Genomic DNA, 25,942 nt, shown 5'->3' with positions numbered 1-25,942 from the left:
CTGCTGAGACAGCGACTCATCCCCCCATTACTTCCCATGTGCTGTTGCATAGACGCAGTCTTAGTACCCAGCCTGCTCTGTATACACATCCAGCTTCTAGGAAGAATCACGAGATGCCGTGGGATATGATCCTCCCAAGTGGCACATAGCACTTTCTCTATATCTCCTGCTCAACAAACCTTGACCGCACAGTCTCTCCCTTGCTAGCCTCGAGTCTGAGAGAGGTAGGAATATGGAAGGAATCCAACTGGCTCCAGCTCAAGCCACTCAGAATCAGCATGAAGCTAATCAGCAGGGTGGGGAAGAACAAAAAAGAACTTAACGATTGGGTAGAAAACACAGCCACTCCTGTCTCAAAAAGCTCCCTCTTCTGTAATTCATCAAGGTGTTTGATAGTCTGGAGGTTTTTCAAAGGGTAGCTGCACACATGGGAATGGAACGTAGAAGCAGTCTGCCTTTTCATGCTGATGAACTTTACTTCAAATTCCATTTCTGACCCCTAGGAATGAGACTAGAAACTAGATCCACTGGAAGACTTGATATGCACTGTTATCAGAAATCATTTTGATAATGTTAAATGAGAGGCCAGATGGTGGAACATGGAAAGGTCCTGAATTTTCATCCCGGAACCTTCCTGGACATACTAAGTACACACATGCCCATGATCCAGGCCAGTGGAGACCAGGGAAGGATTGTAGTTTGAACAACTGATGAGGATCCCTGTCTCTGACTCTGTCCTACCATCTCTCTCCCTATCTCTCTGTCTCTCTCTCATGAAAGTAATGAATCATATTTTTAAACAATATGAAATGATCTCCATGGTTAGCGTCAACAGTTGTACTTGTTGATAGGTTCTAAGCATTTCAGACAGTGGTCTTTTCCTCTAAGAAATATGCAGTAAGATTTCTCATATGAAACCTCAAAGAGTTTCGTGGACTCGGAGCTGCAAGGACTCCAGTTTGGTTGGGAGTAGCCCAGGAATTCTCAGGGAGTGAAAGTTCAGCCTACCAAGCAACCAAAGAGGGACTGGAGAGGTTTCGTTGATAAGTAGCACCGTGTTACCCACAGTGAGATCCTTGGAACCACCCGTTGGAATCAATTATGAGCCTGTGAGGCACATCAGGTCCTACTCACTGAATCAGAATGAGAAAATAATAATAATGAAAAAAAATTCCAGAGAGAGACAAAGCGAGAAATCCCCCCCCGCCAGGGGGAATGGTCATACCACAATCCCTTCTCCTCCATTCTCTTCTTGGGATCTTGGGCACACACGTACATGTGCCCAGCGTGATTTTAAGCCACCGGGTCTGGGACTCGAACTACGGTCAACTACATGGGAGTCCAGCGACATACCATTACGCCATTTGCTGGTCCCTGAAATAGAGACTTAGTCATAACAGAGACTTTGTTATTTCTATTATGACAGTCTCTAGTACCTCAGAATTCAGAAATCTGGGTTCTAGTCCTAGTTTCAGTGTGAACAAGTGGACTCGCGCAATTCATCTAATTCCGTGTGTCTGTTTTCCCTCAGTTGAAAAAAAAAAATACTTGCCCCACCAACTTATAGTATTGTAAGTGAGATCCCAAAACTTTATATTTTAGGGTAAAAATGCACTGTGTTTGTTACTTTGTAACAAACATTACAGGGCCAAAATAATTGCCAATGGGGTAATTTTTAAAAATGTATGTATTACTTAGAAATGTTTAAAAGGCTCTTATTCTCCTTAAGTATGTTATATCACAAGGCAGCTAAATAATTAAAGGAACTACTATATAATTACTTTTTTTGCAAAATTTGTTATGAAAAATATTTTATATTAAAAAAGTTACCCCCAAAAGCTTACCAAATAAAGCTTCTTTGTAATAATTCTAAAAATGTGATAACTAGCTTGGATCTAATAAGCATGATTTCCTACTTATTTTTCAAGTGTTTACTTAAGATAGTTAAAAATTAAAATTAAATTGGCTATAATATACAGCTACGATTTTTCTATGAGGAAAAACATAATAACTTCCGTTTCAGATGGATATTGAATATTCATCACTATTGAAACTTCCCATGTCCACTGATTCGTGCACTGAAGCTAAATTCTATGTCAAGGACTCAGATCCTGATTATTTTATTTGACTTACCCCCAGGAGAATATCCACTAAGAACACAGCCAGTGGGTCTAGAACTGTCCATAGTCCCATGGTAATGATTAGCTTTGACAAGACGTCAGGGCAGGAGTTAAACAGTAGCTGACAGCCCCATCTGATCAGAAGCAAAAGCAGTACGACTGTGTTCAGCATTAAAGGCCCCACGACCACCACAGGAAGCTCCTCTCTGATGTGATGTGAAGAAGTTGGGTAGCAAAGCTCAACTGTGTGAGGGGAAAAATGGAATCTGTGGGGAAACAAAGCGACCACATATGTGAAATCAAGATTTATACAAAATGCCAAGTGTGCAAATTCGAAGAAGTAGCTGGGCTTTCTTTCTTTCTAAAATACAGAGCACGTCCCATAAACTGTTAGAAGTTATATTTAAGTATCAGAAGTCTTCCTCTTTTCTCCTCAGGACCACCTCAACATCTCACTTTCAAGGAAAAGGCAAATCCCACCCTGTTCATTGTTCTTGTAAATGTCACATACAGCCACACAAAGGGTGTCAACTGGAACCACTAAGCAGAGCGTTCTGTAGATTGAGAGCTTCCGTGAAGTTCCCATAGTACTTTCTAGTAGGCTATCTGAAATGCAAAATATACCAAATATACTGGTGAACTTTCTAATGGGGTAGCCTCTAACAGAAATGAGAAACAGATATAAATTTGACAATTTCTCAATATTTAACATAGCTGATTAATTTTCCGTGAGATTCTTCTAAGTAGACTTCTGAATGCAAAAGAAATAAATGCCACCACCACTAACCACCTAAGAACCATCACACTTTTTAGTTATTCTGAATCAGCTTGACACTACTTAAGGGCCTACAGGTTAAATCAAATCTGAGTCCAGTAATTCAAACAACCTGGACTGAGGCTTCCATATTGTTTTTCTGGCAAAATGCGACTTCGCTTCACTCTAAATTCTCCCTCCCTGATTTCATCTGATATAAATCTGTTTCGTAGTCAAACCTGCTTGTGTATTCTATTATCATTTCTCTATTCGACAGAGTTCATTTTATCTATTCCTGAACCTTTGCTTCAAAGAAAGTTTTATGCTTTATTCGTATGCTGTTGTGAATATCAAATAAAGTCAATCATCTATTTCTTAGCATAGTACCTGAAACAGTGTGATAATGGAAGACATGCATGATATTGGTGATGTTACTGCCATGTTTCACAGCTAAGATGTGACACAGAGCTCATGTATGATTCAAACCTGCACACCAAGACAATAGCTGACAAAATACCTGTAATATCTTAGGTCTTCCATTGCTTAATTAGCTAACCTTGACTGTCAAGATATCATTTCTAATCTGATTTTATTAACAACTTATAAGGGTAGGGTTTCCTTCTATACTGAAGAATTTAAAAAAGCAGAAAGCAGAAAGAAACTAACCCACACATGTAACATTTCTGCTTTGGTAACCTTTAAAAAAAAGAAAGAAAGAAAGAAAAGAAAAAAGGAAGGCAGAGAATATCCATATAAAAATTCCCCTTTGAAAATGTATCAATTTGTAATTTCTATAACATTCAGATATTTGTCATTTAATTTCATAAGGCTAACACACACACACACACACACACACACACACACACACACACATATATATATGTATGTTATATATTGGGTCTCCAGAAAAGTCATAATGCATTTTTACATGGAAAAGCATGTCATGACTTTTCCAATGACTCAATATATGTATTATTTTTTTATAAAGTCTTCAGGATCTTTGCAGTCTTCTTAATTGAAAATATACACACTTCTTTATTTTTTATCTGGACCATCTACATTCGAGAAAATGAATTTTACTTGTACTGATATCTATCTGTTTGTCTATCTATAGTGTCTATGGAATAATGTTTATGGAGAGATAACCTTTAAAGTGTCATCTTTTTCCAGAGCATAATGGCTCAGAAAGCTGTCTGAGCCTGAGTTTGGTAATTGTTTGAATTCAATCATTTTGCAGAAGAAGCAATCTTTGCTTCTTCGAGTATAGGTGATAAATCAGAGTTATGCTACTTCTAAAATACCTTCAGCCTAAGTCACTCTGATAAAATCAAAATAGAATAAAACCTTGTTACTAAATTCCTCTTTGGATCCTGCTCAGATATTAGAACATATTTGAATCTGCTAAATTTTAAATAAATATTGATGTACCATTATGTATCTGTATGTACAGGTTCATAAGATAAGACTATAACCATAATAGAAGTTCTTGCTCCTGGATAAGGACATTTTTGTCTTTTCAAATCATACCTGCATTTTAGGCCTCCTGGCAAATGGAGGGGAGAAGTGTTTTGTACCTTCATTTGTGCTATCCAGATGAAAATGTATTTCTTTGACTTTCAGAGGAAACCACTCACTTTGTAACAGGGGTAGAAATGGCCCGGAGGAAAAGCCACTGGCCAAGGTAATGCAGATAGAGCCTCAGGAACCAGAGAGCAGCCATCAGTAGGATAATGTACCAGAAGCCTTGAGTTGACCACTGAGCTAACCACAGTTCTGAAGATAGTGACACCAGCACAAAATGGAGATGCTTGAAGAATTTTCCAGATCCACCACTATCGTCCACCGCAGAAGAGCTACAAACGAAGAAATAATAGAGGAAGTCTGGGCAAAAAGCACAACCCAAAGTGAAATATTTAGAGAATGACAAGGAAAACATTATAAAAGTAAAACTAAAATTATTTTTAAACATTTAAGACTCAAAACTACTTTTTTTTCAAAATGGAGATGCTTGAAGAATTTTCCAGATCCACCACTATCGTCCACCGCAGAAGAGCTACAAACGAAGAAATAATAGAGGAAGTCTGGGCAAAAAGCACAACCCAAAGTGAAATATTTAGAGAATGACAAGGAAAACATTATAAAAGTAAAACTAAAATTATTTTTAAACATTTAAGACTCAAAACTACTTTTTTTTTTTTTTTTGTATAAAAGTAAAACTAAAATTATTTTTAAACACTTGGGACTCAAAACTACTTTTTTTTTTCTTTTTTTTTTTCTTTTTTTTGGCTATAATAAATGACCAAAGGGGAAGATAAACATGGATTAAGAAAATGGAAATAAAATCATAATGAGATGCCAGTTCATACCCATTAGGATGGCTATTCCCTGGGACCAGCAGTTAGCGTAATGACTATGTCGCTGGAGACTCCCACTTTGTTGATCACGGTTCAAGTCCTGGGCCCGGTGGCTTAAACTCACACCAGGCGTGTGTGCCCAAAATCCCAAGAGGAGAATAGAGGAGAAGGGATTGTGGCGTGGCCATCCTCCCTGGGGGGGTGATTTCTCACTTTCTGTCTCTCTGTCTCTCTCTGTCTGACTGGCGAGCACACGTGCCCTGGAGCAAAAACCCCCCCAAAAAAAGAAAGAAAGAAAGAAAAAAAAAAAAAGATGGCTATTCCCCCCAGAAAAGCATGTTATGGAAAGGATGTGGAGAAATTGTAATCTTTATCCCTATTAGTGGGAACATAAAAAAGATAATACCCAATGGAAAAATAGAATGGTATGACCAGAAAAACTTCAAAATAGAATTATCACATGATCCAGCAACCCCACTTCTGCATATATGTCCTAAATGATCAACAGCAAAGTCTAACAGTGTTATTTTTATACCCATTTTCAAGGCACCATGACTCAAAATAGCCAAGAAGAGAAAACAACATAAATTTTCACTGATGGATAAATGGATAAACAAACTCTGTTATATACATACAATGGAATATTAGCTCTCAAAAAGAAGAAAATTCTGGCACATTCCTGGATGACACTTGAAGACATTATATTTATGAAGTAGGTCATTTGCAAGGCACTCTATGATTCCATGCACATGAAATATGTAACGTTGTCAAAACCATAAGAAGAGAAAATAAAATGGCAGTTGCCCCATGGTAAACAGAGGGGCATGGGCAGTTGCTGTTTAATGATGTATAGTTTCAGTTTCACGAGATGAAAATCTTTTGCCAATTGGTTTGCATAACGATTGACATACTAACCACTGAACTGTACTCTTAAAAATGGCTAATATGATAAATTTTGTTATGTATATTTTACCATAATTTAAGTTTTAGAAAGAAACGTGGAAATGAATTACCAAACAGTATTTTTTTTTTTCTTTTAGGTTTGTACCACTGGGTGCATGTGCTTGCAGGAGACAGAGAGAGGGAAAGTGAGAAATCACCCCTCCCATAGGGCAGGACCATGTCAAAATGCCTTATCCTCCATTCTCCTCTTGGGATTTTGGGCATGCATGCACATACACCTGGTGTAATTTTCAACCCACTGGGTCTGGGACTCAAATTGTGGTCAACAATGTGAGAATCCAGCACCTTGACCACCACGCCACCTGCTGGTTCCTAAACTTACTTTTCCTTATCTTTTAAATCTTTAAGACCTATATCTACTTGTTTTACCTATCTACAATGCATCATTAAGATTAGATTTAGTCATCTGCATGTAACTTGTTAAAGATCAACTATCTTATTTTCTAAAATTGAAATGAGTTATTAATATGCAATACCATTTAAATATACAAATCAGAATTCAATATTCAAGAATTCTTTTATTCCTTAACACAATACAAACATTTTTCATTGAAACTAAATACAAAAGAATCACATACAAAGCTATCGAATTTAGCTCTGATTTCCTCTCTATATTTAGTATTACGAGTAAGAGATGGAACCAGCAGATGGAGTAATGGTTATATCACTGTATTGCAATGTTCTTGACAGCAGTTCAAGTCCCAAAGCAAATGGGTTAAAACTCACACTGGGTGCATGTATGTGCATGCCCAAAATCCCAAAAGGAGAATAGCAGAGAAGGGATTGTGGCTTGGCCATCTCCCCTGGGGAGAGGGGGATTTCTTGCTTTTTGTCTCTCTATCTCTCTCTGTCTCTCCAGCAAGCACACAAAGACCCTAAAAAAAAAAAACTCTCTAAAAAAAAAAAAAAAAAAAAAAAAAGAACAAGAGATATTTTCAAAGTTTCTATACTGATGGTTTTGGCAGGAGCAGCCACCTAAAAATAACTGTACAATTAGTAATCATTCTCTGCAGGTCCAAGAATATGTGGAGGTGATAAACAGAAGAGCCAGCATACCAGCTTATTGGCAAAAGGCCCCGAATCTGATGGCCTGCATAGAATTCCTCCCTATGCCTTTGTTTCCTCATATGGAAAAAGAAGATGGCGATAGTAGCCACGTGGCCAGTCAGCTTGATGACTAGGGCCACAGATGTAAAACACGTGGACCAACGTCATCACTGTGGTCTGTCTGCACAACAGTTACCATTCCTTCAGTTACTTCTCCCTCTTTCTCGCCTTCCCATATTAACCAATGTTGCCTTGAAAGAGGCTAGGCCTCCATCAAACCCCCAAAATGTCAGAAACCTCTATAAATGATGATATGATTTACTTTATTTTAAAAATAGATATAATCATGAACATGCACATATTTGTTATTTTTCTTATAGCAATAAATATTGGTATTTACTGTGTGTTCTATTAAACCAGTGATCAGTCTTTAAAACAAATAGCCTCTCAATTCCTGAATTAGCTTCCTTCATTCTATTCTAGAAAAATTTTCTAGAGTCATTGAATACATTCCTCAACTGAAAATAGTCCTAATAATAAACATGCTATCAAAGAAGAAACTAGCCTCAGAGAAAATAGTTCAGTGACTAAGTGGCTGACTTCAACAAGTTAGAGCAGTGCGGGGACAGCAGAAATGGAGGCCCACCCCTAGTGCTATTGCCTACTGGTTAACAGACTTAGATCCCACATGACCTAGTGGGATTCAAATCCTAGTTCTGGTGACTTGGGAAGAAAAAAGGATGGTACACACATATGTGTGGCCCAAATCCTGACAGAATGGAGAAAGAGAGGAGAAGGGATCATGACATGACCATGCCTCCCTGGGGAGTGCTATCTCCTCTTCCCTCTCTCTGTCTTCCTGTCTCTCTCCGAAGAGCACCTGTGCCCTCTTGTAATTACAAAACAAAACAAAACAAAAACAGAAATGGAGCTTACAGCATATTCAAAAGATTCTACATAAAAAAAATACCTCATCTCTTTCTAAAGGATGACCAAATGTGATGACAATTACATTATGAGAAAAGAAACAAGTGTCATTGAGCCAAAAAAAAAAAAAAGAGGAAAAAGCAAAGCAAGAATGAGGACCACCGCCACATGACTTCATAAGAAAATCCATTCTTCACCCTGAGCATTCCTAATCAGGACCATAGCTTTTTAGCTTGTGCAGGATTCATGAGACCCAAGGCAACCCTGACAATTCTCTTTTGTGTATGTTGCCATGAAGGTGGACGACTTCCTCTAACTAAAAACCAGGTGCAGTCTTTGTACGGAGAGGGCTTTTCAAATACACAAGCGAAGAACATGAAACAGAAACAGACCCTCAAGAGGCTCTGGTTTACACTCACTAATATAGTCCGAGGATAGACTCTCGTACAGAAAGATTCCAGAATACCTTCCTCCATTCACCATCGTGTGAACTGAAACTCAGAACTTGCTGCATGGCGAGAGCCAAATAGCCTGCATGTGAGCTCTTCAATGAATTATTCTCTCACTGTCTTGCCTCTTCAAAGGGAAAAGGAAATCAAATGCAGATTTGGTATTGTGTAATTTGAAAAAAAGGAGAAAATCTAAAGCAATGCAAAACAGAAAGGATAGTAGCTCTTTCAACCTGTGGGAGTTTCCACTTCTTTTCATGTCCACTGACATAAACTGTTGAGTAGTTTAAGTTCTTAGGCACAGAACAAAGTCTGAAGTCATAGTTTAACATTTGTTTCTCTGATAAAATGTTCCCCCACCACCTTCAGATACACACGTGTATTTTCTTGTTTAACAATGGGAATTACAGTATATGGAGTCAAAGAATTGGGAAAAACCTTGACACATTTAGAGTTTAGAAATTTATTTATTGCCAAGATAGAAGTGAACAAAAGAACCAGTTGATGCTAAATAATGCCCAATGAAACAACATGTTAAAATGTACATTAATTAGGACCAGCAAATAGCATAATGGTTATGTCACTGGACTTCCATGTAGTCAACTGCAGTTCAAGTCCTGGACCTGGTGGCTTAAAACTCGTGCCAGGTGTGTGTGCATGCGTGCCCAAAATCAAACAAAACAAAACAAAAACAGAAATGGAGCTTACAGCATATTCAAAAGATTCTACATAAAAAAAATACCTCATCTCTTTCTAAAGGATGACCAAATGTGATGACAATTACATTATGAGAAAAGAAACAAGTGTCATTGAGCCAAAAAAAAAAAAAAGAGGAAAAAGCAAAGCAAGAATGAGGACCACCGCCACATGACTTCATAAGAAAATCCATTCTTCACCCTGAGCATTCCTAATCAGGACCATAGCTTTTTAGCTTGTGCAGGATTCATGAGACCCAAGGCAACCCTGACAATTCTCTTTTGTGTATGTTGCCATGAAGGTGGACGACTTCCTCTAACTAAAAACCAGGTGCAGTCTTTGTACGGAGAGGGCTTTTCAAATACACAAGCGAAGAACATGAAACAGAAACAGACCCTCAAGAGGCTCTGGTTTACACTCACTAATATAGTCCGAGGATAGACTCTCGTACAGAAAGATTCCAGAATACCTTCCTCCATTCACCATCGTGTGAACTGAAACTCAGAACTTGCTGCATGGCGAGAGCCAAATAGCCTGCATGTGAGCTCTTCAATGAATTATTCTCTCACTGTCTTGCCTCTTCAAAGGGAAAAGGAAATCAAATGCAGATTTGGTATTGTGTAATTTGAAAAAAAGGAGAAAATCTAAAGCAATGCAAAACAGAAAGGATAGTAGCTCTTTCAACCTGTGGGAGTTTCCACTTCTTTTCATGTCCACTGACATAAACTGTTGAGTAGTTTAAGTTCTTAGGCACAGAACAAAGTCTGAAGTCATAGTTTAACATTTGTTTCTCTGATAAAATGTTCCCCCACCACCTTCAGATACACACGTGTATTTTCTTGTTTAACAATGGGAATTACAGTATATGGAGTCAAAGAATTGGGAAAAACCTTGACACATTTAGAGTTTAGAAATTTATTTATTGCCAAGATAGAAGTGAACAAAAGAACCAGTTGATGCTAAATAATGCCCAATGAAACAACATGTTAAAATGTACATTAATTAGGACCAGCAAATAGCATAATGGTTATGTCACTGGACTTCCATGTAGTCAACTGCAGTTCAAGTCCTGGACCTGGTGGCTTAAAACTCGTGCCAGGTGTGTGTGCATGCGTGCCCAAAATCCCGAGAGGAAAATGGAAGAGAAGGGATGGCGTTGTAGCCTTCCTCCCTGGGAAGGTAATTTCTCACTTTCTATCTCTCTGTCTCCTCTGTCTGTTTCTCCAGTGAGCACATGCTCCTTAAAGCAAAAATCTCTCTTAACAAAAAAAAAGGCTTATTCATTGAACAAAGTCAGTGAGGTATAGTCTTATAAGCAATACCCGCATGACAATAAAATATACAGTAGTTCTGTTTTTAAAATCTTTTTTTTAATAGGTTATTGCTATAGGGTATGTGCACTCACCAGAAAGAGAGAGACAGAGACAGAAAGCGAGAAATCACCCCCCTAGGGGGGGGATGGCCACGCTGCAATTCCTTCTGTTCTATTCTTCTCTTGGTATCTTGGGTATGCACGCACATGCACCCAGCATGAGTTTAAGCCACCAGATCCAGAACTCGAACCACAATCGACTACATGGGGTCCAGTGACATAGCAGTTACACCAATTGCTGGTCCCTAAAATCATTTTTAATTTATGCCTGAAATCTAAACATGTACTAATAGAGAATTCTATATGCAACTATCTTCATATAGTGTTCTTAAAATATATTGCGCCCAAAAGAATTCTGTTTTCTATGTTTTAAAATTGTCTTGAAACAGAGTAAACATGCAAGGCACGTTGTAAAAGCAGTGCCATTGTGGAAGGTCTTCACCCACACTTCAACTGTTCTTTCCTTCCCGTGCAATCTTTCTTGGTTATGTACAGAGAATAGGACCATCAGAAGGATAATAAATGACCTCCGCCACTGGGGTGTGTAATCCGTATGGTGGGAATTGATTTGTGGGATATGAAGGGAACCAGAGAGCATACAGATCATTGCAAAATCACATTGAGGCCAGCAGCTACTCCTCAGTTCACGCAGGCGTCTCCTCTATTGCTCACGGGGTGAGCTGCCAGAGGCTGAGAAGAATGGTGAGGTCATCCAGTATGCAGCTATTAAATGAAACCTATTTCTCTGAACTTCAGTCACATTTCACATGACACACATATATCCCCCTTCTATGCTCAGTTCTTACAGAAACCTGAAATCAAACAAGATTTCTATGATCCATCAGCTTCATAATAATAATAAAAAAAGACCAAAAATTGCTTTGGAAAAAAAAAAATAAAAAGCATGGGATACATTCTAAAACTCTCTTTTATAGTAAAGAGGAATACTGAAGAATTTGTGTATAATGAAGACCCATTACTTCCCTGCATCATAATCCTTATTTAAGAAATCACAACCAATGCATGGCACTCAAATTTCCATATTCTCTTCTTCTGGCATAAGCAAATACGCTCTAGATGTATTTATGTTTAATTAAGCTACTTTTTAAATTTTAATCATTTAATCATCTGAGTAATTTTTGTTTTTGTATTTTGGTTGTTTTTACTTCTCATTTTTTTTCTACCTTACGACATTCAATAGCAAGTTTTTGAGCATGGATAAGTTCGGTGATTCCTAGGCTTTCTAAGACTCCATATTCAGCATCTCTGCTCTCTTCAGATATGAAACTATCAAAGAAATATGCATATATCTAACATGTTACTGATGAAAAAGACTGCATCGTATCCCCCCAAACTACTACAGAAACCACATTAAAACTCAAGCAAGTTAAGTGAGTTGCCCAAGTTACCATAATAGTAACAAAAAACTTTCTAACTAGTATCTCCTACTTTTCTATTAGTAGTCTTCATCAGTCACCTTCTGAATCAAGTTAGCAAGAAACCCCAGGACCAAGAATCTTTCAGCTATAATAAAGTGAGCCCATTTATGCCCAGTCTCAGTGGCATAGTGGCTATTGCGCTGAATTGCTGTGCTTAGATCGGGAAGGGAGGGAAGTCATTTAATTGGCCATGGTTTGGGATCCCCAGCCTATGCCAGCCCAGTTGATGTGGAACATTCCTGGTGCATGTGCACCCAAAACCTTGAGGAGCTGGAAGGAAAACTGGGAGAGGAGAGTCATAGCATAATGAGATCTCGTTGGGAGTCCTTCTCTTTCTTTCTCTCCATTTCTTTGTCTCTGTCTCCCTCTCTCTTTCTCATGCATGTACATACACTTTCTGTCATGATTTTAAAAAAAATAGAACTTGAAAAAGTGAGTACATTGAATTGAAACAAAAGAAAAAGGTTTTCCCTTGTTGAAGCTCATTGAATGGGGAACAATTTACTCATTCAACAGATCATCACTGAACCTATGTATCTACATCTATTTATATGAACTGTATGCCAGGCCCTAGCATGGCATAGTTGGCAGAATAATGGCCCAATCATTAATCCTTGCCTCAATCCCTAAGACCTGTGATTATGTGAAATTCCATGGCAAAGGGAAATGAAGCAGCTGATAGAATTAAGATTGCTAAACAGCTGGGTTTAGAATAAGGAGATTACTCTGGATTGCTTTGGTGAGCCCAGAGAAATTCTAAGAGTCTTTAAAAATGGGAAAGGGAAGCAAAAGAGAGAGAAAGAATGCAAGAGAGAGTCAGAAAGAGGACAGTTTGAGAAAGACTTGACCTAATTTGTTGTCTTTGAAGATGGAATAAGCCCAGAAACAGGAGCAGCCTGGGATCAGCAGTTAGCGTAATGTCTCTGTTGCTGGAGTCCCATGTAGTCAACTGTGGTTTGCATCCCGGACCTGGTGGCTTAAAACTCACGCTGGGCGCGTGTGCGTGCGTGCCCAAGATCCCGAGAGGAGAATGGAGGAGACAGGATTGTGGCATGGTCATCCCCCGTGGAGGGTGATTCCTCGCTTTCTGTCTCTGTCTCTGTCTTTCTGGCGAGTGCACGTGCCCTATAGCAAAAAAAACTCTCCAAAACAAGAAAAGTAAAGAAACAGGAGCAGCCTTTAGAAATCAGAAAACTCAAGAGAATAGATTCTCTCCTAAGAGCCTCCAGAAAGAACACAGACTTGCTGACACCTTGGTTTCAGCCCCATGAGACACATTTCAGACTTCTGACATCCAGAACTATGAAATAATAAACTTGTGTTGCTTTAAATCAAAAGTTACTGGCAATTTGTTATGGAAGCAGTACAAGAGGACTAAAAACTCTTCATAGAAAATGTGTATTGTGAAAAAAAATTATAAAAGGATTTCAACATTTTCCTTACACCAAAACAAATCTGTACTTTCACTCCTTCCATTTTTCCACAAACTTTTCCACGTCCCTGCATAGAATACAAACATCTTGTGCTGTCAGGAAAGTCACAATGCATTTTTTGCAAAGAAAAAAATACATCATGACTTTTCCAACAACCCAGTAGATAGCTTCTGGATCCCCACTGACAAACAACGTTGTCACTCACCCACAGAATCTTTTGTCTATTGGCAGAGACAGAAGGGTGAACAGATAAATAAAACAGGGTAAAAGCTACTGTGATCAGTGCTTTGGTAACATGCAAAACACTACGAAATGACACAGGGAAGATGCTTGTCTCAAACTCAGCCAGGAAATACTTTTCGGAGGTCTCTGAGGTAAGGGAAATTAGATTAAATGTTAATGAGGGATAAGCCAAAGGCTGGGAGACCATTCTTTCACAGAGGCACCTCTTGGAAGAGCGAAGTCCTATTTCTAAGACTGAACACATGTTGAACTGGATGGAGAAAGTCCATGTTGAGGAGGACAGTGACCGTGTGGGAAGTAGAAGAGGGCTGATCAGTACATGCGCTACTGCCAAGGCTGGACTCTCTCCTGACATCATCAATTTCCCTTGAAGTATTTGCGGGGTGGAAGGAGATCACATTTGTGTTTTGGAAACCCTGCTCTGACAGTGGAAAAAATAAAGGTCTGAGAGGATCAAGACTGAAAGGTAGAAAGAATGATGACCTAGATAATGGCTTACTGGGAACAGAACTCAATTTTTCAGAAATATGGGCACGGGTGATCTTTGTGGTCAGAATAACATAAAGGCTGGCAAAGCCTCTAAGCTTCTTGAGATGTTGATGGAAATGAAGTTCAAGAGATATCAGAAATATGAGAGGTTTTCAGAAGGTTCATTGAAAATGGTTATTATTTGAAACGAAAAAAAAAAAACAGGGCCACAAAGTGACCTAGCAACAATGCAACCAGATCAGCTGTGAGAATGATTCTGCTTTGCATCCAGGGATCTTACACAGGTGGTGCATGAGTGCATGCCCTGCGTGGACTACCTGAGACTGAGGGTGGGCTGCTGCATGAAGGCCCTGTTAGGGAAGCATGTCTTCCTAGTACTCTCTCTCTCTCTCTCAAAATAATTCACTTTAAAACCAAAAACTATGCCTGAATTTCAAAAAATTGAGGGACCAAAATATACTTTCATTTCTTCATGAGACTTTTGAAGTCCCCTAGTACGAGTGTGACTTCCAAAACATAATAAGAAGAAGCCGTCAGAATGGTGTGGAAAACACATGAAATTTTCTCCCTCAATGGAATCTGCTCTACTAACAGTGAGCAATGGACACTCAAGCGACTGAGTGAAGCACTTCTTTTCCCCCATGCTAGCTGATGACTGCAACCTCACTTAATCAGAACAAAATCCTCTTCCTTTATTCACATCCCTGAAAACTAGTTTATGGGTAAGTTTTTAAAGAAAATAAATTTGGGGTAGAGACAGTGATCCCTATGTAATAATAGAGTTATGAGGTTTTGAATTCACTATGTAGTGGGAGCTTTTCATACATTATATCTAATTTACTTGGCCACTTTGAAGGATACGTGTGACTATAACCATTTTACAGATGAGAAAACATGGAAAAATACGTCATGACTTTTATGACAACCCAATAAAACTAAGAAAGTTTAAATCAATTTGCCTTAGCCCATACACCTATTAAGAGACAGAACCAAGTTCAAAATCTGGAATAAAACCTGATTTTGGTCAGGTTTTAATAGAAGCCAGAACATACACATTTCCACAATTCATGTTGAACTGACTACATAGGAGATTGGTAGCGGTGGCAGGAAGGAGGTTTATAACAGCCACACATACCCCAGATGTGCCACTGGAACTCAGTTAAAATGCAAATTGATGACAATGAGTTAGCAATTCTTTGTTCCACGAAGGCAAGAAGTGTCTGGTCCACCGATATATTGCCCGGTGCTATCATCTCACGAATTTCAAAATCAGTATGTGATCCAGTCACCGTGGAGCAGGCTGTAGAGACATGTCTGGAGGCTAGGCAAGATACCTGGACACAGTAGGTGCTCCAGTGGGTGTACCCATGATCCTGGCTGCCTACAGGGTGGAGGACAGATCAGGCATAAAGATCCCATCGAGGGTGCCTCTCTCTTGCTCTCTCAAGAAACAAATGGAGGGACCAGCAAATGGCATAATGGCTATGTTGCCAGACTCCCATGTAATTGACCATGGTTTGAGTCCCGGACCCATGGGCTTAAAATTCATTCCAGGTGCATGTGCATGCATGCCCAAAATTCTGAGAGGAGAATGGAGGAAAAGAGATTACGGCATGGCCAGTCACTCGGGGGGGGGAGAGGAGGGTGCAATTTCTCACTTTCTGTCTCACTTTCTCTCTCTGTCTCTCCAGCAAGCACATGAGCTCTATAACAAAAATCTCTCTTAAAAAAAGAAAAATAAAAAAAAGAAAGAGAAGGAAATGGATAAACTCTTACTTTAAAACAGTGCATGTTAAGTAAATGTTTTAAATAAGTAGTTTTCTCAGTAGCTTCAATTAAAGCTATGATCTGCTTCAGTCAGTTGGCTCATTTCCTTAACTTATCTGTTTCAATATGTATATACTCCATGCTGACTTATTTGCTTTGTGAGAAAGAAATTTGAAAACCACCATTAGGATTTTCTAAACAGCAGCTGAGAAAAGCAGTATATCAGTAAGTGACTTAGAAACTTTGAGGATTTGGGGCCAGTTCACTTGGATACTGTTTAAATGAAAACAAGGTGAGATATGAAAGCTCTTATTTGCCAAGAAAAAGCATCAATCAAAAATGGATGATTATAATTATATAATCATATGCTGATTGTCAGATCAATATTTCTTACAAATGACATAAGTTAGTTTTAACAAAGTTATTAAAATGTTCTAATCTGCTATAGCTTTGTCTTCAAGTTTCAGCTATGTGTGTAAAATATGTATCTTTTTACAAATGTATCTATACATAGACAGTTACCAAAATGTTCTGGATGAAATTGTTACCCATTCTTTCAAGTTTGAGAAAATTCAATGAGAAGAGAACTTTTTGAGTTTATCTTGACGTTACTACTATTAAACTGGACTTTTCTCCTTAAAATGGTGTCTTCATGGCCAATTTCAGTGTTATATTTTAATATCACACATTGCACTTTTAGCAGGTTTAATTCAATTTACAACAAATGCCTCTAATTAAGTTAAAAGATCTTTGAAAATTGTTAAATCTTAGGGGTAATATTACCACGACTGACATTGAAATAATTGATCATTCCCACTGAGGCACAAAAGTATAAATGTTCTAATGAGAAAACAGCGATTGAAGTATGTTGAAGGAGTCCAAAGAGACTTCCAAGCTCTTTAGGCTGTTATTTCCAATGACAGTCTCAGAATGAGAGTGGGAGTCTTTTGGAGGGGGGCAGGGAGAAAGAAAACTTATCCCAGAGTCTACAAGAATATTGAAAGCAAACTTCAAAAACAAAGTCACAACTTGGAACGGAGATGACTAAGATCTGCTTGCCTTGTTGCAGACAATCGATCTTTTATTCTATGTGTGTGGTGTTTCTGTTTTAGAATAATGATTTTGCCATTTGCAAATAACATGTTCTTTAACATTCTGTGATCACATCAATACAGGTTGTAATATTGGAATGCATCTATTTTTCTATCATTCTCTTAGGGCCAGGAAGAAGTAAACAGAGGGTTGGTACTTTAAGATAACTAAAATATGCGGGAGCTAACCACTGCCCCTCACTGAGTGACACCAGAGGCGGGGAGCAGAAAAATACGAGTTTTGTCACAATTATGACGTCAACCTACCTTCTGGCTTTAGGAAGTCACTTAGCTTTTGAGCTAATCTGTTAGAAAGAAGAACATTTACCTGGCTAGCATTTTCCAGGCCTAATTAGTTAATATGTTTACAAAACACTTCATAAGTGAAAGAGCTAAATACTTTCTGCATAATGGAAGTTTTATTAATAATTGGACCGATAATGTGAAAGCAGTTAGCTTTGAAAACAATTGCAATGATGAGTTGTGTGATAACACATAAGCAGTGCAGTGTGATAAAACAAAAGAAATCTTTCAGCTTAACCGTTAGAATGTCTGTCATCAGAATAAACTGAGGAATAGGGAAGGCAGAGCTACCTACAGGCCCAGAGCAGACGTTCCAGTTCAAACCTTGCTCCTCTATGGGCAAATTTTAAGACATATTATCAATGATCTAGTCTCTGGGTCTTAGATGCTTAATTTGAAAACTGAAGATTGTTCTGTCTACCTCTTCGAGTTAACATGAAGAGCAAACAAGACATGTCAGACTCATAGAAAGATGCATGTCACTCTTTGTTTTTGTTTTTGCCTTTGCCATAGGACGTGTGTGCTTGCTGGAGAGAGACAGAGAGACAGCGAGAGGGAAAGCAAGAAATCACCCCCCCCCAACCCCCAGCAGGAGGGATGGCCACACCGCAATTTCCTCTCCTCCACTCTCCTTCTGGAATTCTGGGCACACATGCACATGCACCTGGCATGATTTTCAAGCCATCAGGTCTGTGACTTGAACCACAATCAAGCCATGTTGGAGTCTAGTACCTTAACCACCACTCCACCTGCTGGCCCCAATGCATGTTACTCTTAAGGAAGGGTTGTTTATTATATAAAGCTAAGAGGTCACTAACTAAAGAAACTCAATTTTTAATCACAAAATTAGCTTCTAATTTTGTATCCACTATTACTGGCAATGAAAAACACATCCCAGTGGAAGAAGTTACATTATGGTTCTAACGGCATCTAAAAGTGACTTAGTCATTTAAATTGAGAAAGATCTAGCTTTGGATTCTCTTGTTTACTTTTCTAAAATCATAGTTTGGACTGTGGGTACTATAGATAAATAAATATTTTGTAATAAGGAATCAAAAATGGAATGAGCTTTAAGGTCAACCAGGTAGCCTGGAGGTTAAAGTAGCTGGATTGCACATGGCCAACTGCACTGTTCGAGTCTCAGACCCAGAAGCTTGAAAAACACACCAGGCACATGTGCGTACATGCCCCACATCCCAAGAGAATGGAGGAGAAGAGACTGTGGAATAGTCATCACCCCCAGGGTGAGCTTTCTCACTGTCTCTCTCTCTCTCTCTCCCTCTCTGTCTCTCTCTGGCAAGTGCTCATACCCTTTAACAAGCAAACAAACAAAAAAAAGCTTTATTCACTAAACCTGAGAGAAGTGCTAATTTCTCTAAAATAGTACCTATAAGATAACAACTATTCCAAAAGTTGGAGGGAATTGAAAGAAAGAATACATATAAAGCTATTAGCTTACTACTTGCCTCTTAGTAAGTGTTCAATTAATATTAGCCAAGAGAATTATTCTCATTTTAGTTAGTGTAATTAATAATAATAATCGTGGTATTTTCTAGATACATTATAATAAAAATAATCTGTATTTGGCTATCTTCTCCCCAGTTTCTTATATAACAGTGTCTTTGTGGTAGAAATAAAAAATTAAATCCTTCCAATTATGTCAAGGGGAGTGTTAGTAATTACTAGTGCATATTTCCTTTTACAACGACTAACTAAAGATTTAAAATAGTGGGAAATACATCCTCATCACTTAGTGCAACAAAATACATAACGTAATACATGAATTCTTTCTCTTTCCAATTTAATCCTGAGTTGTTTTATTTAGTCACCTATTATAAAAAGTAATTTGTGTTGATAGCTCTGAGGAAATCTAGAAATTAAAGAGCTAATTAAATTCCTTCTGAGTAATTTTCAAATCTCTGTATCAATAGACGTATGCACACACATTCACACGTCCACAAATGGCGAGGTTTGTGGGATGTTCTTGGAAACTGATCTTCCTTGATTTCTACTTTGACTAAACCTTTCCCCTGGGCAAATAAACCTAACCTTTCATCCACATTTCCAAAGAAATCATAGATCACACACCTGGCCGAACTAAACAAGAATGTCAGAAATTATGATCAGGATGAGAAAGGGAGGTAATGAAGAGCTGACCTATTTTATTATTGATGGAGGATTTAAGGAAGTATTTACCTTATTAAATCAAAACTAAATAAAAGAAATACTTTATAAAACATGTAAAGAGTAGCCCCATTGCTCCACCTATTTTGGCATCTTCAATGATATTTTTATAAATGATTTGCCTGCATCCTTTTCAAAAAGGAGTCTTTAAAACGTATTATAAAAGCAGCACAAGAAAGCCACCCTGGGTGTAAGAATTCTAGACCATCACCCTGAAACAAAACTATGATCACAATTTACAAAATACTTTGCTAATTTAATGCTGCATGGTTTTTGATATTTCAAGAAACGTGCTACTTTTGTTAATAGAATTCTGACATATAAAAATAATAGCGAGTACCTCATTATTTGAATATAACTAATTAGTTTCTTAATCTTTTATCCAGATAGGCACTTATTGAACATTTTAGCAAATTTCATTTTAAAATTTAAATTTCGAAATGTGCAAAACTTAATGAATAATAATGATACAGATGTAAAAATCCAATGAATTCAATATAGTTTGTATTCAGTCAACTTTATATGTGTTGACCGAAGCACCCTTTTGCAAAGGGAGCAAAAATATGAGAGCATAATGCCGATGAGAATAACAAGGTAGCATAAGCCATTGCAGTGTTTAAATCTCTCCAACCAAGTCATTGCCGTCCATCCTGAGGCAAAGTTGAATGCACTGAGGAGAGATCTTACAAGCTATACTTGTACGGCAGGGCTGAAGGCAGGGCTGAACAGGAGAGCCTGACCCACAAAGTAGGTGGTAACTGAAGTCTTTACTATAATCTGGAGACAGTGGCCCTTCACATTGCTCCAAAATAAAACAAAGGGTCCAGGTGTTTGTATGCCAAATCAGCCATCAGCTATGAGTTGCCATATGGAAGGGACATAGGACACAGCAGGATACAAAAACTTCCTTTGGTAAAAAAAAAAAAAAAAAAATCCAAATAGGTAGTGAGATCTCAGTTATCAGGAGCCAGTATCTCTAGCATCGAAGTATAGGGGCTTGACCTGAGGGGGTGTTTGAGTGAAACACCACAGTATCCATCATAATCCACTCATTGAGCCACTCAGCGCCTACTAACTCCATGTAGTAAGTGTATACCATCTAGAGACCATTCTCCAGGATTCTGGTCACTCTTAGTCCCTGGAAAACAATGGAGAAGAATGAGTAATACCAACTACAACAGGAGTTGTATTGCTGTAGTAGAAAGGCCACAGTCGATCTTGAGTTTATAATTGAAACTTTTTATCTCTGTCCATCTTCCTTTTCAGATTTCTCTCTCCTATCTGATGATCCACCTGGTGGGATGCTCTAAGCTTCATTCCAAAGAGTTCATTCCGAGCTCTTAGTTCATATGTTCCTTTCAGGTTTTGGCTGTTCTACATGTTCGCTGACAGTTAAAGGCGGGCATAGAAGATCATGAGATGCCTCAAGTAGTTAACTTGAGAGGCAGACCTATTCACCCAAGTCCCCACTGTGTAATAGCAGCTTCACCTCCCACTGAGGATAAGGAATAATTAACCCTACCAAGAGGGTGACTATTCCTTTCCTACCAGTCTTTTCTGCATGAGGAACCTGATGGGAGTTAGTAGTAGCTGTGACTTAAAGTTCCATGTCCCAAGATAGAAATAATTCCCTTCTGGACATCAGGAACTCCAGAATTATTGCGTTTGGAGACAAACAGATAACTGGGAGTAATTGTAAATGAGGCCATTTCCACTTTCAGTCATTCCCTCTCAATTATTCTATGTGCCATTTCATAGTTACTGATGGTGTATATCCTTCTCAAAGGAATGGCTCCCCGTCTTTCAGGAGTAAAGTTGTCATGGCAGAGCCTCAGCCATACTTCTAAGAGGCTGGGTCATCACTTTGTCAGGTTAGAAGCATCTGGATGGTGGATAGGGAGTTAGAATGAATCAGGTGTCCAAAGCTGTATCCCCTTTCAATACAACAAGCCCTTGTTCTGAAATTGTGATGCATAGCATTCTAGATTACTGGATCAAATGAGCTATAAATTTTCAGAAAGTATTATTGGCCATGGTCCAGTTAGCAATAAATGCAAACTCAGAGCTGGACTACATCTCCATCCCAGTCATGCTATTAAAATATTACTGCCAAGACCAACAGTGGTGAAATGTGGTTCCCTGGGGTTCAAGTCCTGGACTCGAAGGCTTCAAACTCATGCTGGGTATGTGTGTGTGTGTGTGTGTGTGTGTGTGTGTGTGTGTGCCCAAAACCCTTAGAGGAGAATGGAGGAGAAGGGACTGTGGTGTGGCCGTCCCCCCTAGGGAGTAATTTTTTCACTTTTTGTCTCTCTCTGTCTCTCTGGTGAGCACATGTGCCCTCTAGCAAAAATCTCTCTAAAAAAAAAAATAGTTACTGCCACCTTTGAAGTGGAAGAGGGCCAATGTAGTCAACTTGCCATTAAGTGATCAAACTGTTGGTTGGTTTTCTTGAGTGATGATGATAGACTGGGTTCAGCATTTATTTCTACTGGGTAGTCAACTGTAGGAACTAATGCAAGTCATATTGGATGAGAACCCATACTATGAGGTCTGGGCATAGTTTGCATCTCTGTCCACATGTCTGTTGGGTTCATGAATCTATTGCAACAGCACTGAAGTTGTGGATGATAGAGATGGACTGACGTTAAATAGCTAAGCTATTTTGTCTACTTGTTTGTTTAGTGCCTCTTGCAGAATGGATGCTTCTTGGGGGTGTTAACATGCAAGACAAAGATCTTCATACTTTGCATCCACTCAGAGGCAGCATGTTCTTATCCCATATTGTCTCATCTCTTTTTCTCTCAGGCTCCCATGCAACCAGTGAGGTCTTTTGTCTCTACCATTCTACCATAAGCTCTCACGAATGTTTACCCTGGGTCACTTCCACTTTCAGCACAGAGATAACCTAGTTACACTTGAAAGAGTGCTACCCACTGGAGAAATTCCTGTGCATGCTGTCTTGCAGAGGTACTCCTGAGTGAGTTGTAATGTAGCACCAATCTGTTTTCCACTTGTACCAACCATCTGTGAACTCTACCTGTCTTTTTTTCCCCTTCCATCAACTGGTCATAAGACATCCTGCTCCTAAATCAACATAGGTACTAGCTCAGAGAAGCATTTTAATATAGCAATGGCCGATATCATGGGGGTCTAAGTTATCTGTCCATGAGAATTACTTTAAGAATTAAGGTAATCTCTAAAAGATATGATTTCATGGATATGGTGTCATGTATATGTCCAAATTCATCAAATCATATATATTTCTGATGTGCAGAGGGTTTTTCTTGTATTAACTATAGTTCAATAAAGCTGTTTTAAAAGTTAAGATTATATCATAAAACTGAAAAGTACATGAGATATGAATCAAGATGAGGTGAAGATTGGCTATTGGGTGAACATGGGCAGGCGTTCTGTCAAGATGGCATTGGATGGGTCCTGAAAAGATGGAATCAACTATATCAGATTATGAAAATGGGGAAAACATTCTAGATAGATCAGCTGAGTCCCCAGGTCAAGTCATCTCTAAGGCCAGTAAGCTAATTCTAGTCTTTATTTTTAATACTAATCAGCTCTTCTAAAAATAAATAAATAAATAAAAATGAGTTATTTTCATTAAAATTTGTCATTTTTAGCTAATTTACATTAAAATTTGTCATATTGACCAAAGAATCCTGTTATGAACTGCATGTTTGTGACCCTTCCTATCCCGAGACTTATATATTGAAACCCTAACCACCAACGGACTGGTATAAAGAGGTGTGGATATTGGGAGGCAATCAGGTTTACATGAGGCCATGAGCATGGAACTCCATGATGGGATTAGAGTCCTTAGAAGAAAAGAAAGAGAAAAGAACTTGGTCTCTCAGCCAAGAGGATAATAGTGAGAAATCAGCTGTTTACTAATTGAGAATAGAGATACTCAATGACTACCTACTGACTGAGAAGAGAGCCCTCACCAGACATTGGCTTGACCAGAGCCTTGATCTTGGACTTTCCAGCCTCCAGAACACTGAGACATAAATGTCTGTGGCAAAAGCCACCTGGTCTATGGCATTTTTCTTACAGCAGCTCAAACTGAATAGAAGTCTTAGCATAAATTCAACATATGCTGTGTTGAGGTGGGAGAAGAAGTAGGGAAACTATTTTCGGTGAGTCGACAAAAAACAGTTAATTCCAATAAATATAAGGTGTGCACAGACCATGGAGCAGTGCCTGGTTAGCTACCCAGAAGCACTTTCCAATCCAATTGTCCTTTGCCTGCCTCCAGCTGTAGAGGAAAGAAAGAAAAAAATAAAAAGGAAAGATAGCTCCTCTCCCAAACTACCCTCGTAACCGGTAGTGGCTACAGGACTCAGTTCTAGACAAGGTGATGCATGAAGAAGGTTATTGAAGGCATTCTGAGAAAGCCAATCTTACTTTTTCTAGATCGTGAATAAACACATTCATTCCCCACTGGCTTTTCTCTCTACCTTTGAATGTGATCTTGCTATTTAGAGCCCTTGAAATTATAAGGGATTGAAGGACAGCCTTATCAAGAAGCTGAGCCGAGATCCTCACAAATGTGAGCTGCAGAAACAATACCAAATTGTCTCTTCAATAACTCCTTGATACGTACAAAAAATGAACTCTTTATTGTTTAAGTCATTCATGCTTGACTTTTATTTGCAATTCTAGAATATTCTTGATTGAAACTCACCACATAGGACCTAAAATTCCTAAACTTTAGCAAAACCTGGACTAGGGGACTAGCTTCATAGCTTGGTATTTAAGGGAGCCAGATTCCACATGGCCAAAAACAGGCTAAATCCCAGTCCTCTGCAGCATAAAAAAATATGCTAAGCACATGTGCATGTATGCCCCAAATCCTTTCCAGATGGAGAAATGGAGAAGAAGGGATCGTGGTGTGACCAAGTCCCACTGCAGGTTATCCACCCCCACCCAACCATACCCCATTTCTCTGGCAAACTCAAGTGCCCCCTTGGCAGGAAAAAAAAAAAAAAACTAACAAGAACAACTAAAAAAGGGACTGATACTAAGTAAAAATCTCTGAGTAAACACAATTAAAGTAAGTTGTAAAATATTAGAAGAGAGGACAAAGCATCATCATATTTGCCCTGATGAGGTCATTTAATCACTAGAAGCCAGAAAAACAAAAAACTTAAGTTTCTGCTCCTTTTGTTTTAGATATTCAGGACACTCCTTCAGCTGGCTGGCAGAGGTGAAAGAATAATTGAATTATTTATCGATTTAGATGTTAGGGTTGCAGCTAGTGCTACGTTTGTGTGTGTGTGTTGTAGGTTACAGGATGATTATTAAATGCACACTGCACACATAATGAACAGCAAGTGTCATTTAGAGGGGATGCCACAGACTTCTCAGCAAAATATTTTCCCACCAAAGCTGCTACGTGTGTGTGTGCGTGTGTGTGTGCGTGTGTGAACGCTCATAAGCAATCCATTTCACTGGGATTGCATCTGCCTAGAGGCAATCATAGACAATGCACATACAAATATGTTTAGAAACATGGCAAAATTCTGTTATTATGTGAAATGGTACATTTCCTGTATTATTTCTCATAACTAAGACATTAATTATTATGTCCAATTTAGTAAAACAAAGCAACGACAAAACGCTCAATGATTAATTTAGGAGTAGAGTGGATTAAGTGAATAGATGTGTATAGTATGAGTGAAAAAATGAATAAAATACTTAACCACCCTTTAAATTAGCTCTGAAAAGAAACGTCTAAAATTAAATTAGAAATTAAAAGTCCTGAATGTGGGGAATTTCCCAAATTGGGGGAGAGGGGAACAGTGCAACAATCTCTTTTAAAATTAAATCATACTTACAATCGCCTCTGGGGTAAAAGCCATAGTGAGAATTTGAATCCAATTCTTAGAAAGTCTAAAAGGTGGGGCCAGCAGGTGAGGTAGTGATTGAGACACTGGACTCCCACATGGTCCACTGCAGTTTGAGTCCCAAACCCGGTGTCTTGAAACTCATGCTGGCCACACATTCATGAGTGCCCAAGATCCCAAGAGGAGAATGGAGGAGAAGAAATTGCAGTATGACCAGCCCTCCAAGGGGGCGATTTCTTGCTTTCTGTCTCTTTGTCTTTCCAATGAGCACATGCACCCCATAGCAAAAATCTCTAAAAAAAAGAAAGAAAGAAAAAGGAAAAAGAAAGAAGAAAGGAAAGGAAAGAAGAAAAAAGAAAGAAAAAGAGAAAGAAAAGAAAGCAAAAGTAAGAAGAGAAAAGTAAAAGAAAGTAATAAAAAAAGAAATAGAAAGAAAAAGACCACCTTTCTGCA

General features: G+C 38.6%; 1 protein-coding gene across 1 annotated transcript in view; it reads right to left on the bottom strand.

Annotated features, from left to right (window-relative positions):
• Window positions 1–25,942, bottom strand: part of LOC102470636 (uncharacterized) — a 291,660-nt gene that overhangs the window by 93,663 nt on the left and 172,055 nt on the right. The window contains exons 14-15 of the mRNA XM_006141250.2: window positions 4,509–4,727; window positions 2,134–2,386 (exon numbers count right to left, since the gene is read on the bottom strand). Of these exons, the coding sequence (XP_006141312.2) occupies window positions 2,134–2,386; window positions 4,509–4,727 (472 nt within the window). The remainder of the gene's footprint in view (window positions 1–2,133; window positions 2,387–4,508; window positions 4,728–25,942) is intronic.

The sequence above is a fragment of the Tupaia chinensis genome, unplaced genomic scaffold (assembly GCF_000334495.1).
Source record: "Tupaia chinensis unplaced genomic scaffold, TupChi_1.0 Scaffold000048_1, whole genome shotgun sequence".
In the NCBI taxonomy this organism is placed as follows: Eukaryota; Metazoa; Chordata; class Mammalia; order Scandentia; family Tupaiidae; genus Tupaia; species Tupaia belangeri.
The sequence above is the reverse complement of the archived record's forward strand: the minus strand, read 5'-3'. Positions and strand labels throughout refer to the sequence as shown.